Source organism: Folsomia candida, unplaced genomic scaffold, assembly GCF_002217175.1.
Source record: "Folsomia candida strain VU population unplaced genomic scaffold, ASM221717v1 Fcan01_Sc005, whole genome shotgun sequence".
Classification (NCBI taxonomy): Eukaryota; Metazoa; Arthropoda; class Collembola; order Entomobryomorpha; family Isotomidae; genus Folsomia; species Folsomia candida.
In genome coordinates this window covers 2,615,920-2,632,796 of record NW_019091197.1, presented here as the reverse complement: position 1 = coordinate 2,632,796, position 16,877 = coordinate 2,615,920, and the positions used below count along the sequence as shown (strand labels likewise).

The following is a 16,877-nucleotide window of genomic DNA, read 5'->3' as shown; positions in this document are numbered from 1 at the left end:
TACCAATTACGATTATTTGAAAGCAAAATTCTTGTTGCAATACTTAAAGCCATAAAATGCTCATATTTTTCAGAACTAAGTAAACCCTTTAAAGCAAATGGGCCAAAATACAACAAGAAATTTCGGAGCTCTGTCGCCTTCCAAAACTCCAACTCCGAGAGTGGCCTTGGCTTCCTATTAAACTCCGAGCAAACAAATTTTCTAAGTTGAATCAGTCTATCTGAAATTTCATATATTGTATACTTCCCTTCCTTGTGCATGGGTCCTCTTTTCCAGCATTTCAATAGCTTTTTAACAACTCCCAAACAAATAAGGTGCATGTAATCAAGAACAACCCCAGAAACCATGCCAACGCCTAGCCCAATTAATGGGGAAATACCTACATGATGATTGGCGTCCTCCTGCCCAACAAATCCAATATCTGACCTTAAATCCGCTTGTAAATTTTTAAATACCACGCGACCTAACCATACGCCTTTATCAATGCAACGGTCACAACCATTATAACCATTAAATGCTGAAGTTTGCTTAATAAGATTTCTTGCCGGGGCATCTGCAACTATGCACTGTAGTCTAACTTGATAAAGAATACCATTAATTCTTATTCCTTCCTGTGACAGTTTCTTAAATTCTGTTACAAATGGTTGGAGAAACTCGCTGACATCCACAGGTTTGCTATTATCGCTGTAATATAAACCAATTAAAAATGGGACATTATTCGCTACGTTGATACATCGCCCTAGAATTGGCCAAAATTGTTTTTTGCTAGATTTACTAATTGGTAATCCATCAATTCCTAGGATTATCCAAAGCACTCCATCCCTTGGTATTGTAAACACCTTAGATAAGAATAACAATTTTTGTTTCAGCCCAAAATGATGATATGAACCACCCTGAATCTCGCTAATTTCATAATTTTTTGGAGTCCCCACTAAACCCTTAGCACATTTTGGTAAATTAGAACCTGTCACATGTGCAGATAAAATGCCCAAAAGATCATCAATGGCAGTTGACGTAATATTATGCTGTACTGCCCAATTAGCTAACCTGTCTTTTAAGTCAACTTCTAATTCGTCACCCTCAACTAGATTAGAATTTAAAATTAATGGGACCTCATTTAATTTAGAACTTGGCTGTAAAAATATCTGACAGTTTGACCCTACTTCATCTTCTTCCAACATTAAAGCAGGCTGCTCTATTTCTTCGGAAACATTAGATTGAGCTAACACCTTATCGTGAATTTCCTGTTGTATTTTCATAACATTTGATTGAATTATCCGTCTTCTATTTCTACTCGCTGACATAATTCCTACTATAAATTTATAATCTTCATAGACAATATTATAAAATGCCACACAATAGTTATTTACGACTGAAACGAAGTTTGTCCATAATGATTTGCTTGATCTGAATTTCTGTGATTCCTCCTAATGAATTTACAAGTTTTCTGTTTCGTCTAGTTGCCGCTGCAAAATAAAAATGTTACTAATTAGTAGGGTAACTCAAAAGCATATATATTTTTACATGTAGGGTTTATACTCACCGATTAAAGCGTCATTAATTTTGATAAACGAAGAGTATGAGATTTTGTTCAGCCCCTTTCCAGTGTAGCTCAGTTGAATTCTCACTTCTTTACTGAAAACACGTTTTAAGATTTCTGTCACTGTTTCCTTGAGGTCATTTCCTCCAATTCCAATCAAATATTCTACCTGTTAAATTAACGATGAAAATATAAAATGATCCACCATTAATTAAATTACACTTGATTTGAACTAAATTGAACTATTAAGCAATTACAAATAAATTGTATTCATCCACAAGTTGAAGTCGTGTCTCAAAGGCGCCAAGTTCTCCCTCGTTATTTAATGGAAATCGAGGAAGAGTAGAGAAATCCAGCACAGGCCTAGCAATTGGCGACACTCCTGACTCTTGATTCCTTTTAATCTCTGTTAGAAGCCCCCGAATATCTTTCTGTTCCTTCTCAATTGCTGCAAGATGATTGATAACAACCTGCTGAAATCCTGAAATTACAAATAAACTAGTTTACACCAAGTAATAAAACAATAGGTTAATTGTTTCAAAAATCGATTATAGTTATACAATTTTACCCAAAGTTAAGTCTCCACTGCTGGTTGTATATGGCCCTCCCACAGGGATAGAAACTGTTGCTGGGTGTGAAAGGGCCGTATTTTGAGAATTTAAATTAAATGAACCATCCAAATTCAAAAGAATGGTTTGAGAGGACTGCTGAAATTGTTGATGATCCCCCGCGACTTGATAAGCTGGAGCCACGGTTATTGAAGGAGCGACCGAAACACTTGGCGGTACTAAATAACAATTCATCAGGTTTTAGCGATAATATACTTTTAATATATCATTGAACAGCAAAAAAATTACCAAGAAAATTTCCATCCGGCTCAACAATGCTTTCTGGGCTAAAGTCGGCATCATCTTCGGCTGAGACCACAACACTAGGATTCAAAATGACCGGTATTTCCTCCTCCTCATCTGATCCGGCTGACGAATTTGATTTTGGGGATGGCCGAGAAGCAATTCTTTTTCTGGTCCTATGCTGTTGCTGATCTGATTTAGTTTCGATATCTGACGTAGCTTCAGCTAATTTCAATCCATCAGTGGCCTCCTCATATGTAGCTATATAAAATAAGTTACCAAAATTATTATTAATTAAATCAATTGAATAAATAACATTGAAAACTACCAAATCGTCCTAAAACTCGACAATCGTAATCATCCCAATCCGAGCCAGGCCTTAATGCTTTGTCCTTTTTCTTATTACTAAAAGCCGGAGTGACCTTCTTTGGCCATTTACACTTTGTTTCGTTATCGAACAGAAGAGATGACGGGATTGCCTCAACAGAGTTTTCATTCGGGAACAGCACGACAACAAATGGGGTTTTCACTTGGTGCTTAGGTCCCATTTAACTTAATTTAAATTAATTTGTAATTATTTAACTAAATCTTGAACGATTAGAAAAATTGAGAGTGTGGATTAACTTCACTAAATGTGTGGAACGGAATGCGTGGTTAAAATGGCGGAACGTGTTCTGAAGTGTGATTTTAATCATCACAGCAGCTGTAATTCACGTTGAATAAGAGTAAAATCAGCGCTGCGGATTCACAGTGAAAACGCGTTGAGACACTATCTCAACGCGTTTCAGCAACGTGAAAATGATGCGCTGATGCACTGTTGATAAACCTGGCTTGCGTAACATAGTGTCAATGTTGATTTCGTTTTTTTTCTGCTCTTTAATGTAACAGTGCACAAATCGCACCTTAAAACGGTTGTGTCAACGTTATTTTAACATCGGGTTCTGGCTGGGTATACGTGTCTATGACTTGAAACAGTCATATTGTAGTGACAATACTTGTGACGATCTGATCTAGTTGAAAATCCGATTGATGCACCTTGAGCAGAATAATTATCTTGAATTTACTGATTTGATCACTTCATGCTCAATTCTAAGCAAATGCAAAAACTCACAAATTTTGGAATACATAATTCAAAAAGAAAAAAATAATTTCATAAATTGTTCACTTTATGTATGACAATGCGTGTACTGTGAAGTATGCTCATTTTAGTCTCTTAACTTGTTTGACATCTCGGAATATTCCCTCCTACTACACAGTCCAGTTTTTAGCAAAACAACTCAAGTTGCGAAATATATCGTCGGAAACGATCAGATTTTTATTTCCCACAGACAATATCACCATTACTCAGAATCTAGTTGACGCCAGGTCTTCAAACTATGCACATACATAGATATGTACATCTTTACACAGTTTCACACTGTCGTAGGTTAGTTTGTGGTGGAAAAGGCTTAATAAATTAATGCATAACATTTTTCCCATAGCCTTTCCTTGATAACAATTGCATAAATATATATGTATCCAGGTACGTACAAGTTCTTCATCACTTATGTGACGCAGGTTGAAATCTTGTACTGTACTAACAACAAAATGAACTCGTAGGTCAAGGTATAAAGTCATATCATTTTCTCACCATACCCACATTCTAACTACGCATCGATGAAGTATCTCACCATCGATTTCTTCCCACTTTACTAGAAAGTGGAGCATTTTAAGAAAAAAATAATTCCTCAAAATGACAGAAATGGACACTTATTCTCTCTCCTTGCTGGAAATTTTGGCCACGTCAGTTGCAAAAATGGGCCCAATACCGGATCACATTGCCATCATAATGGATGGGTTAGCACAATTAAAAAGCTAAAAAGGCTTTTAATTAAACTTCGCAATAATGTGTGGTCTTAATTTATTCATAGAAATCGCCGCTATGCGAGAACAAAAGGGTTAAACACTGTGAACGGGCATGAAGCTGGGTAAATCATTTTTTTAGCGTGTAAAACCTAATACATAAAGTTAAAAAAAAATATTTTAGAAGACATAAAAAGTTGTCTGGTATCAATTCTGGTTGATTTATAACTTATCATTTGCAGGTCAAGGGTGAGCCTCGGTTTGGAAGAGTGGATCAGAGCGATCGGATGTAACGAACTTACCGTTTACGCCTTCTCCTCCGAAAACTTTAAGCGCACTAAGGAAGAAATCGCAGGCGTGATGGATGTCATTTATAAAAAGATTGGATCTATGATACAAGATGTGTAAGAAAATTCATTTCTTAAATTGAAAATGAGGATTTTTTTCAGATTTCACATATCTAAATTTAAATTTAATTAATGCACATATGTATGCAACAAAATATAATTTTGTATTTTGTAAGGAGTGTCCAATGAGTAACGGGACATTTTTATTTTTTGAATTTACCCAGAAACTATTAAAGAATTGGATTGCTATATATTTTTTAATTTGTTTGTCCGCTCGACAACATAATAGATCCCCAATTCTCAGAGGGTCTTCAAGCTAATTGTTTTTCTTAATCTATTTTTTTGTTTTGTAGTGAAACCGGAAAAAATAGGGATACGAGTTTCCAAGTGATCGGAAATTGGGAAAGTATTCCGTCAAAGTTGAAATTTCGCTTGGCAAACTTGATGCAGAAAACGAAAAACTTTAAACCCTTCAAGCTCAATATGGCCGTGGGGTATACAGGTATGCGAAAATAAACTGCACATTACAATATTTAGTACTTATACTTTCGTAATTATATTTACATATGTGTGGGCAGTTCAGATAAGAAATGGTTGACTTGCACCTAATAAGTCATCATAGGAGACCGTTTATTGTAGGGCTGCTTTTAGGACAAGATTTATTTTTTAAATCCTTGATCCATTCCCCCTGTATGAATTGCAGCTTGGAAAATACTAGATGACCTTTCGATTGATTTTTATTGAAAAATTCTTTGAGAATATTTCATTAGCTCTCCAATTTAAACTTTTAATTCCTTCATTAAACTAATTCAATTTCAGGTCGGGAAGGCATTCTTCGAAGTTTGAACGCATTTGAAGGTACCAAATCCGACAAGGTCAACGATAACTCGGACATAATCCCGCCATCCAAATGGAACGAGTATTTAATCGAACAGGCCCAAAATCTGAGTGACATGAAACCCGTGGACCTGCTAATTCGGACCGGGGGAGATCTGCGACTATCCGACTTCATGATGTGGGAGGCCAGCCACGCCTATGTCCACTTCATTCCTACCACCTGGCCTGAATTTAGCTTCACTGATTTTATCCACGCCATTTTCAAGTACCAGTTGCACCGATATGGGGTGCCAAAACAGGTATTATTTAAGTTCAACCTGTTTATTGGATTGTTCTTTTAAGGGGCTTTAATTCACTTTACAGCTTTCTGCAAAACAGTCCCTATCCCGGGAGGAAATGACTTTCGCGGAAAAAATGTTGCAACTACCACGCACAGAACGGTGGACAAGGATTGTTCGAATGGGAAACAAGGATGTCCCACTGGAGGAAGTTGAAGCGGAATATTCTCCAAACAATGAAAAGTTTTCAGGCGCTGTTAAATTTTAAATGACCAAATGACCACAATTTCCAACATTATGTATGTACGGGTACATATGCATGTATGTATGCATGTTTGTACATATGTAGGTATGTACATACTCCTGTTTTATTATCTATAAAACCTTATGGTAAAAGGTGAAGTTAAAACCCATTAAAAGGTTTCCACCTGGTTCATGAAATTCGCACCTATTTCCTTTCAAAAACTCGGTGTTAATTAATGTGCAATTACCAGAAAAAAATTAGTACTTAGGTAATAAAAACTGCGAAATATATGTTAATCTGATTTATACACATTTGTTTATATGCACCAAAGCTACAAGCGGTATGAATGAAGTTTTTGAGAGGAACTGGGAATTTATCAAAAAATTATGCGACTTCATGACCTGGCCTGGAGGGGGTGGTGCGTTTTACCCCAAAATTTAATTGGATCCTCCCCCATCGTCATTTTTGGCGGAAGCTGATCTCGTCGAATTATTGGAGCTCGTCGAAACTGGCTTAATCTTAGCTTAAAAAACTCACCGCCATTTTATTCATCTATGATGACTATGCAATTTCGTCGTCCAGAATTTTAAAATAAATTCCCAAAGCCGTGCAATAATAAAAAATGTGTTTTCCATAACTCATGGACATTCTCTGAGTGAATTGCATCAGACTACATAATTTTCATATTTTGACGCATTACATAGAGTTTATTCAGCATCGAAAGCCCGTATGGCCGGAAGTGGGCATAGTGAGATTTATCAAAAAGAGGTGACACGCTCAAGTAAGAGGATAGTATATGCACGTACGTCACACTGTTCATGTACTTTCTTACTTTGATCTTGCTGAAAGATTTGACAATAAACTGAAAACATATTTCTCAACTGCCTCAACATGAATATTTTGCATACATGGTTACATTCTTGTACATCACTTGTGTGCATATTAAATATGTACATACGTACAATGTTCTTCCAGGGAACACTGTACGTCATTACCATATCCTGCCTCAACAGTTGCGAAACTAGGCTGCAATATTTTCCCAGGAGCACTTATTTTACTCTCAAACCAATATAAACTTGACGATTCTGTGCCTCACACACCTCGCCAGTATTTCGCAACTGGTACAAAATTACGCCATCCAAACGCAACAAAACCGAGTAAAGTTCCATTGTCACTGCTCACTCGCTACTTCATTTCATTACTCGACAACATCTAAAATTATCAGATAAAGGATTTGCCATAAAATATGGAGAACGGAAACAAAGGACACGAATTAGCCCCCTGCGTGATCAAGTTCTCTGTAAAAGTTGACCAATTCTCTGAAAGATTGAGCCCTTCGGTTCAAAAGGGTGTGAAATCGTGTCAGGTTTCCAAATTGGAGAAGGAATTTTCATTCTTCATCCCACCAACTTTTCAGTAAGTTACTTAATTAAATTTGTTTAACGCGTTTTAACCTCATTGTGAACATAAATCTCATTTAAGAATGACATTGATTTCATAATTACGCATTATACTTAGGAGGACAACCCTTCACCGACAGAATCACCGATCTTAACGTCCTTTGGATATGTTGTAGTCCTAGGCGAGTCTAGCAAAAGTGAAGAAGGATTTCATTCAATGGCCGCATTTGCGCCCGCCACACCCACTCAAAGGTGCGAAAAACACGAAAAATACCCTGTTTTCGTTCATTCAAAAAATCACCAAAAATCCAATTTTGATCGGATTTTCATAATTTAAGCATTTTTGTGATCCTAGATAGTTGCTTTATCATATCCAATAGCTAACTCAATTTTTTTGAAATTTTGATTTTTTCGAAGGCATACCCCTGGTCAGGAAAGTTTCGAAAATACTCAAAAAATTGAGTTAGCTATTGGATATGATAAAGCAACTATCTAGGATCACAAAAATGCTTAAATTATGAAAATCCGATCAAAATTGGATTTTTGGTGATTTTTTGAATGAACGAAAACAGGGTATTTTTCGTGTTTTTCGCACCTTTGAGTGGGTGTGGCGGGCGCAAATGCGGCCATTGAATGAAATCCTTCTTCACTTTTGCTAGACTCACCTAGGACTACAACATATCCAAAGGACGTTAAGATCGGTGATTCTGTCGGTGAAGGGTTGTCCTCCTTAGTAAACAATTTTGGTTTTCATGATTTCCTGCCAAATGCGAAATATTTTTTAACGAGTTGTCACTTTGAGTTTGAACAACAAAAAATCCTCTTCTTAACATTGGTTGGTATAGGGAAAATTACAAAATTTGGGAAGAAAAATATTTTTCAAAAAACCATATTTACATTAAAGTTTTCATTTACCATAGACTTTTCCACAAAATTTCAAAGAAATGTTCGTTCCTAGAAAATTTTGAGAAATCTGGATTTTTAAATGCATTTGGTATCCAACCGATACGTTCTGAAATAAGCCGTACGTATGTATGTACAACACATTCGATGAAAATGGGGTTAGGTAACTTCAATTTCTCAATAATTAATGTCGTCGGGTAACAAAACAACGTAATTCACGACGTCTAATAAACTATTTATCTAACTTAAAAACTCAAACCATAATGAAATATTTCACGGTGAAAAAAAAATCAAAAGATTTATTTTTGTCATGTAAACTAAACCTCATTTCCAGACGTATCAACCAGGATGCTATTTCCCAAGATTCACAAGAAGTAGCTTCCCTCAAGGAAGAATTGGAAGAATGGGTGTCTGATTATTACGGATCGTTCATCAAGCCTGCTTATGGCGAGTACGTTGTCAACCACGCTGTTTCTTACGTCCTCCGATTATGTCCCACTTATCCAGTCCATTCTGCAAAATTTCGCGTACTTTCGCACTGCTTCATCCTCTCGACAATATTCGACGATTGGCTGGACGATACCAGGGAAAAGTCCGGATTTTCTGACGATAACGACAAAAGTAGTTTGGACTTAAAAAAGATTAAATATTTCGATATGGTTCGCGAGGCAGTTGCTAAAGTATTCAAGGATGAAGATTCTGACGGAATTGGTAAGAAATAAATGCTGAACATGCATTGAGCGTACTCACGACAACGTCGTATTCCAGATCGCAAATCATTTACTAGCAAACTTGAAGCTTGTATCGGGAGGGAATTCGCATAATATGATTTCGCAAATCTCGCAAGTATGTGTACATCCAGAAACACCTATTTTGATGTTGTTTCCATGGATTTCAGGAATTTCCATGTCTGGTGATGGGTACGATGATTTTGTGAAATAAAAACATGCCCAATTAAAAATTTCAAAAAAAAATCCCATGGTTTTCCAGCAAAAATTTTGCGAGATCTTGCAAATTTCGCAAAACTTCGCAAGCTATTTTGGTATAATTTGTGAGATATGCGAGACATGCAATGATATATGTATTTAGTTGACATTAATACGCTCAACGTTAACACATTACCAACATTAATATTTATTTAAAAAGATGAAAACATATTTTTTTAATAAGACTTGGACGAAATGGGAACACACGTCGCCAATATGGACATGATTAAGGAGCAACCATTCATTGTAGTGATTGCAGATTCGGGCAAAGAAATTACTAAATTTGTTAAAGCCGCAAATCCAAATTTGTCAAGTGGAAAGTTTAAAAAATCTTTGAGAATTGAATTTGTCCGCTGTTTCGAGTCCCTCGGGTGGACCTTTGTCAATTCGAGGGAAGGAGGATTGGACGAGTATTGCGTGGACACATTTAGATATTTTAGGACGTTGGTATGGTGTTTAATTTTTAAAAAATTGACATTTTTGAAAATTATATGACCACATATTTGTAATCCTAGGAAGCTGGACTCCCCATTTATATGACCGTTATCAAAATGATAGAAAATATCGAGCTACCCGAATTTATCCGAATCAACCCGGTCTTCACCAGATGGCATGAAATGGCCGACAAGGTAAAACGTGCAGAAATTCAGATTAATTCATTCCCGAAACCAACAGTCTCTCGTTTCTGGCAAGTTTTTCACATTTCTTGTATTACAAAGCAAGAAATGGAAGAAATGCAGGGTGCAAAATGGAGTAAGAAATATGCACCATCTGGCGACGCGCTATATGAACTATAGCGACGGGAAGTATTTAGCGTCTTGCGCCTTGCATTTCTCGCAGGTCAAAATATTTGCAAGAAGCCACGACTTTTCTGTAGTTATTTCTTGGAAGAATTTATTTGCATCCGAATCACTGAAATTCATTTTGTTTTGCAGTTGGTGGGAATCCTGAACGATTTGCTCGGACTTCAGAAACAACTCTTGTACGGAGAGGAGGATGGAACACTTTTCTTCAAAGTGAGGAAAGGACTATCCTTAAATGATGCGGTTGACGACGAAATAAGAGTCCTCGAGTATGTACATACATAATTTACGAAAACAATGAAAATAACCAAATTGAATTAAATTAAATTGCGGTTTCATTTTTATCAGGGAATTGGTGAAAGATTACATAAAATTGCGGAAATTTGTGCTCACAAAATTCCCTGATTGTAAAGAACTTCCATGGTATGTCGAATTTGTGGAGGGATGGTTGTTCGGGTCGGTGTACACTTTCAAGGACTCCAAGCAGTACGGGATGCAGGATCAGATTCACGTCGAGGAGGGTGGAGTTACTCGAACGAAGATGTAATGTTAAATCTCGTTTCGAGAATTACAGAAGATTTGAGAAATTATTATTTAGATGGCATTACGAATTTATGTGCATACTTTAATTTTTCGTGTAAATGATGATTGAATAAATCAGTCTTATTACCCACTTTGTTCATTCACGCCTACAGTACATACTTACAACATAGATCGTAATCGGAAAAAATCTCGTGGAGGAAATCTTGTAAAAAAAGATCTCCCGGAAAGAATCACCGGCGGAAAGAATGCCCAAATTAATAAATTATAGATTCATAGAGACAGATAGTCGCTCCCCCATATCCAATTTTCCACTCATTTTTTTAATTTTGATTTTTTTCGAAGACATACTGCTAAGAAGGAAATTTTCAAAACTATGTATTTAAAAAAATTAAAAAACCTTTGGTTGACACGGAGTGTGATAAAATATGTAACTATTTTAGACTACAAAATCCTTTTGTACAATGATGCAAGAATTTTCAAAATCCGAGCAAAATTAAATTCTACTGAGGGCCTGAATAGGTTGATTTTTGTAATTATTGTCCCTTTGAGAGGGTCTGGCATGCGTGGCCATAGTATCAAACCAATTGGGGTCATTGTTTACTCATGGGTCATGGGATACTGAAATTTTTTACTTGAAATCTGAGATTAACAAGTAGTGGAAATTCCTCACGAAAGCAAATTACATTGTTATCGTTATTCTTTACATAAATTTAAATTTGTAAGCATACGGAAATAGGCAAATAGGCATAAATTTCTTCCCAAAATTTGCACATCCTGATGTGCATCAAGTGTGTACATATGAAAAGAAATGTGCTTTGCTCAATCACTGTGATGATTTAAATTCGTATTTTACCTGAAAAATGAATGAAATCCCCTGGACCTTCATAAGTTATCTGAAATAGTTTGTGCATTCTAACCAACATTTTTGTCGAGCTTCTGGCAAGACCCGAAACTAATTTCGCTCACTAGTTTTTCATAAACGTTGATTTTAGCAAAAATGAACATGTCCGAGTAAAACCAAGATTACACGAGGCGGGTGTGGTTTGCGCTCCATAACTTTCCGTTGTAAATTTCTTGAGTGGTATTATCAGTTTGTAAACCAAAGTCAAAAATTTTACATGCAACCCATCCAATGCAAAGCAGGGGCGAAGGTATGTACTTATCTCTGTGGATTTTCGTAAACTATAAATAAGTTATAAATTATAAATAAGTTATTCAAATTTAATAAACTTTGTATACAGTGACGGTGAACGGATTACATATTTCGGTATCGATTCATAAATATGGAGGTACACACGTTGCGTAATGTCAAGTAACTAATTGATAATTATTGACCTCTACATACATAAATATGTACTACAAATCAGGCCGTTTTCCCGAAAAAGTTAGAAATAAATCGTTCATTCATACTAAAAAATTGTGTCCATTTCGTAAATGTTTCCTCTTTCATCATCGGACATTTACCTATTTTCTTTCAAATTTAATAGGAATCTGGTTGTCAAGAATGAAGGGGTCCATCCATTGCCGTACTTCTTCCGTAAACTAGAAATATCGGAAATCACAAAATTACTTTGAGAAAAACTTTACGTCTAATACAACTCACCTTTACATTCTTAATAGTTACATCAGGCAATTTATTTCTTTTGATTACCCCAAGAAACATTTTCATGCGTTCAACTCCACGCGAAACGGGAGCACCCACCTTACCTCTAGGCCATCCTGAAACTTTTACATCAAACTTTTTGAGAGCTAGGAAAATACAAAATAAAAAAATTAATGTGCGCACAAAATGAGCCAAAACTTATGTATATCGTCATATTTACTTGAAGGCAAGTCGTCGCAACAGGCCACCCATTGGATAAGATGGGCAAATTTCTTATCCACCCCTTTCTCATAACTGTGCCACTCAAGAATTGATAAACTCTCCAAATTTGTGAAAACTTGGCCTAATCCATTAATTGACTCGACATCCCGTACATCCGTTAGCACAAGATTTTTGACCCCACTGAATAAATTCTTCGACTTCATCGCCCTTTTCAACAAGTCGTCAAGATTGGACGGAAAGTAATAAGGGTATGTTTTTTCGAGCTTCAAAGTCTGCAGGGATGGGAGTCTCACGGTGCAAGTATCTTCTAAATTATCTCCACAAGTAAAAGCATCCACCACGTGGTTTTCAAATCTGATAAGACTCTGCATTTTTGGAATCTTGAAAGCAATTTCAGCCACGAGCTCTATTCCATCCTCGACATCACGATTTTCATATTCATCATCACATGTAGCAAAATTCGACAGGACTAAAACTTGAAGATGATTTTTCACCTGGTCCAACATTTCGTTGAGTCCATTGGTGCCAGCACAACTTGAAAGATACGATAAGTTCATGCCATTCATAGAATTTCAATAGTTTTAATTTTTTCACATCGACTCAAATCTGGGCACCGCTTGCCATAGTAGACGAAATGGGTCAAGTTTGGGGTCGAATTGATAATCATTTGTATCATCTTTAGGAAACTTGTTCGCCCTTCGAGGTCACGTATTTCGATAGAGGTCAACTTAGGCCTGATGCAAAGGGGTGCCATACCCTGGGAACGCATGTAGTCTTCACTCATTTCATGCACTTTGAAATCTATCTTTTTCAAGTTTGGGCAGAAGTTTTGCAATGTTTCGAACATGGCCCAGATCAGGTCTTTTTCCTCGAAGGTGAGTACTATTTCTTCGATGAGTTGAGAAAACGTGTTGCAAAATAAAAGTAGTCGGGAGGAAGAGGAGCAAATTTTTGGCTGAAAATAATTTTGATGACATCCTTCTTCCAATTCTAATATACATCTTGCGAGTTTGGGTTCCATGTTGAGGCAAAATAATTCAAGAGGAGCTGTAGTACAGCAGTTTAATGGGTCCCCTGATCCATGCGGATGCAACAACTCGAAACCTAATTTTGGTTAGGGAAGGGAGAGTACTATTTGATTCCATGATTGGCAAACCAGACGCAAGTTTTTTACAGGGAGACGTTCAGTTTGAAATATTTTTTGAAGAATCTGGTAAAAATAAAGGCATGTTAACATCATGCTAGTTATTTCTTGTAAATATTACATAGGTCATAAATTTTGTGCAAGTATACTTACGATCGGATTTTGTAAAGCTTGTTGTTCCGGAGAGGGGGTTTCCGGTTCCATGTTTTTACTTTTGCAAGGGTCTGATAAGTTAGAAATTTAAAATGTGATAAAATAGTTGACAGGTATTTATGTACTAATCTGGTCTAGCACGTAATTCTGCTAAAGATAATTAGCATATATAGTAGACTTTCGAACAAAATAAAATTATGACAATTGTTTTAATAATGCAGAATTTTGTTGGTATATCAAATTAAACGATACCTTGACGAAACATCGATTGACTGCTGCTTATTAATTGCACCAAACCAAAGGCACGAGAGTTAAGTACAAAATAATAATCCATCAGCGTACAATTATTTAAAAGTTATTTGATTTATAGGTAATTTCTGTTTTTTTTCATATGAAGAAAATGTGTGATTTTCTGTTGGTTTTGGTACTTCCCGATGCACAATCAGATTCGGCCCGAATGCGTCCCGCATACGATGTTTTCGGTTTAGAGGCGGCCGAAATTATCGCCTCAATTACGACTACGGATAGATTTCTAATTTCAGATTCTATGTAGTAACTCACAGTAGCGGGTGGGCCACCTTCGGTTTCAAAGCTAAAAAAAGATTTCGTTTAACCGACAAATTTATGCTATCGAGCAGAATTCGGATTTTCTCTCGCTATCCGAATTCTGCTGCCGACTACGGCCCGAATGCGGGGCGAGCTCAGCTCAGCAGCGGGGTTTTTAAAAACTATATGCCATGCCTTTCGCTATTAGCACTTAGCACCGGTCGCTGATTTCGCTACTCAACGTCCCAGAAAACAGTGAATAGTTTAAAGAATAAACCCGTTGCCGTGGTTTTCGTAGAAGAAGATAAAACTTTGGTTTCGGATGTGTCATCAAACTGGTTAAGTGCCAATAAGTGCCCAGTGTTCTTGGCCATCAGGTCCAGGAAGTCAAAAGTAATCAAAAATAAACCAATCATGTTGTATCCGATATGAGCTGGGAAAACACCAAAGCTCTCTTCTTAAATTTTCAAGTAAGTTTCCATTCTAGGTGGTACTATAAAATGATATAATTTGTCAGTATATTAGGATGCAATATAAATGTAAGTTTATATGTATTCCGTTGCTACATTAAATAAAGTAAATTGATTTGTGAACTTTCGACTTATGTATTTTAATTATTTTAAATTCGGGAAATATCATTCGGAGCGAGTGAGATATATAGCACGCGGATAGAAAGCTGTACTCCGAAAGCGCATAGAATGCTGAAAGTCGCATACGGACCGAATTCGGGTTACGCATTCGGGGCGAAATCTTTTTGCGGCAAGATCCGCATGTGGGCCGAATTCGCTAGCCACCCGTGGAACGCATTCGGACCGAATCTGATTGTGCATCGGGTTACTAAACTGACGGACAGCAGGACAGTTGATTGCGATTTCGCTGCGTGCCTACAAACATGTAGATAAATCTCTTTGTCTTCACAGCTTCAACCTTTTCAACTTTTTGGTTTGAGTCAAGTGAATAAAAAATCACACAACAATATTGGATGCTTTAAGAGATAGTTCCGAAGTCGTATGTTTCAGGTCATTATGAATTTTATGGTTGTACAAATTCCAGGTAGTATGTATGTACGACTTACATACTTAATATTTACAAATGCATACGTCTTAGGACTTTTTATGGCTTGAGTGCAACCTTTGTACATAGTTGATAGTACTATTCAATTCACCGTTAAAAGTCCTAGCTTTACACAATATGATGTTGAACAATCTAGGAACCAGATACGGAAGGAGCACCAATGCATATTATTTATTTTCCATACATACATAATTAACTTAAAACGGCAAAACACTTACAATGGAACCTTTTTTCAAGCTACACGAGATAAGCTTAGTGACATATGCTAAAAAATTAAGCTAAAAATTAGAAATGACGTGGTACTTATCTTTCCATTGAATGGGCACTTGGAGGTCAAATATTTGAGGGCAAAGTTCACAGTAGCGGCCTGTTTTTTTCTCAAGCGGGCGAGAGGAGGAGTGAAAATTTTCTCCTTCGAGGTCACTCCGCTCCCTTTATCCTCACACGCTCGCACTTTATTCAATGTATATTATTTTTGAGAAAATTTAACAATCTCGTAAATTGGTGCATACATACATTCATATAATTTTATATTTGCTTTTTAAAATCCTACTATCCACCTATCCGTAATAAGAAAGTGACGATGGGTTCTATAAGTTATAAGTGTCTAATTAATTAATGTATTAATTAAATAGAAATCATAATCCTTAAAGTCGACTTATTTTTATTACCACATTTCGTTTTATATTTTTGGAAATGCATATTGATTGCATACTAGTAACGAAACTAGTGCGAGAGTGAAGGGAGCGGAGTGAACTCGAAGGAGAAAATTTTCACTCCTCCTCTCGCCCGCTTGAGAAAAAAACAGGCCGCTACTGTGAACTTTGCCCTCAAATATTTGACTTCCAAGTGCCCATTCAACGGAAAGATAAGTACCACGTCATTTCTAATTTTTAGCTCGATGTTTTAGCATATGTCACTAAGCTTATCTCGTGTAGCTTGAAAAAAGGTTCCATTCCCGATTTGCCAGCACCGTCGGCCCGTAGTCGGGATCCGTGCTGGTTTCAGATTTAAGAAAACCGTCGGCTGAGTGTCAGTTTTGGCCGCACTACCTCACGTCGCAAGCGCTCGGCAGTATGTCGACGGGCCAGCGTCTGCTGGTAGCATGCGATCGTATGCTTTTTGTGTGGTGCCATCAACGGCATGCATATGGTAACATTCTTGCAATGAATACTTTACACACTTTCCCGACAGCAATCCGCATTATTATCATTTACATATTTATTTCATAGTATGAAGTAATGGTACACATAAAAAAGATTTTCCATACGGCAGAAACATACATTTGTGACAAATATCAGTAATATTAACACTTATAACATGTTTTGACACATTTGCTAAAAATATACCTATTGATAAACTATTAAATGGATAATCAGGTAGTTTCCCAATTACTTCAACTTTATAAAAATCAGAAATAAATTCATTTACATAACTTTTTAATATAACATACCGTCCGTCATTTAAGCAGTATATATTATCATATTTAGATTTTGTAAATTCATTCCTTTTCGTTTTCACATGTTGGTCAATTTCCACTGTCATGGCCTCCTTTTCTGCT

The 16,877-nt window shown here is 36.6% G+C and overlaps 2 protein-coding genes across 2 annotated transcripts; both read left to right on the top strand.

The window, feature by feature from the left end:
• The first annotated feature begins 4,019 nt into the window (after positions 1-4,019).
• On the top strand, positions 4,020-6,576 carry LOC110849724 (isoprenyl transferase). Its single transcript, XM_022097163.2, has 6 exons — positions 4,020-4,227; positions 4,302-4,358; positions 4,476-4,637; positions 4,934-5,082; positions 5,400-5,716; positions 5,781-6,576. The coding sequence occupies exons 1-6, from the start codon at positions 4,124-4,126 to the stop codon at positions 5,961-5,963; spliced, it is 972 nt and encodes a 323-aa protein (XP_021952855.1). The 5' UTR covers positions 4,020-4,123; the 3' UTR covers positions 5,964-6,576.
• Positions 6,577-7,090: 514 nt separating this feature from the next.
• Positions 7,091-10,704, top strand: LOC110849767. The gene is made up of 6 exons (XM_022097210.2): positions 7,091-7,355; positions 8,577-8,953; positions 9,413-9,675; positions 9,744-9,857; positions 10,164-10,300; positions 10,380-10,704. Exons 1-6 carry the CDS (start codon positions 7,186-7,188, stop codon positions 10,576-10,578), a joined length of 1,260 nt encoding a protein of 419 aa, XP_021952902.1. The 5' UTR covers positions 7,091-7,185; the 3' UTR covers positions 10,579-10,704.
• The last annotated feature ends 6,173 nt before the right edge of the window (positions 10,705-16,877 follow it).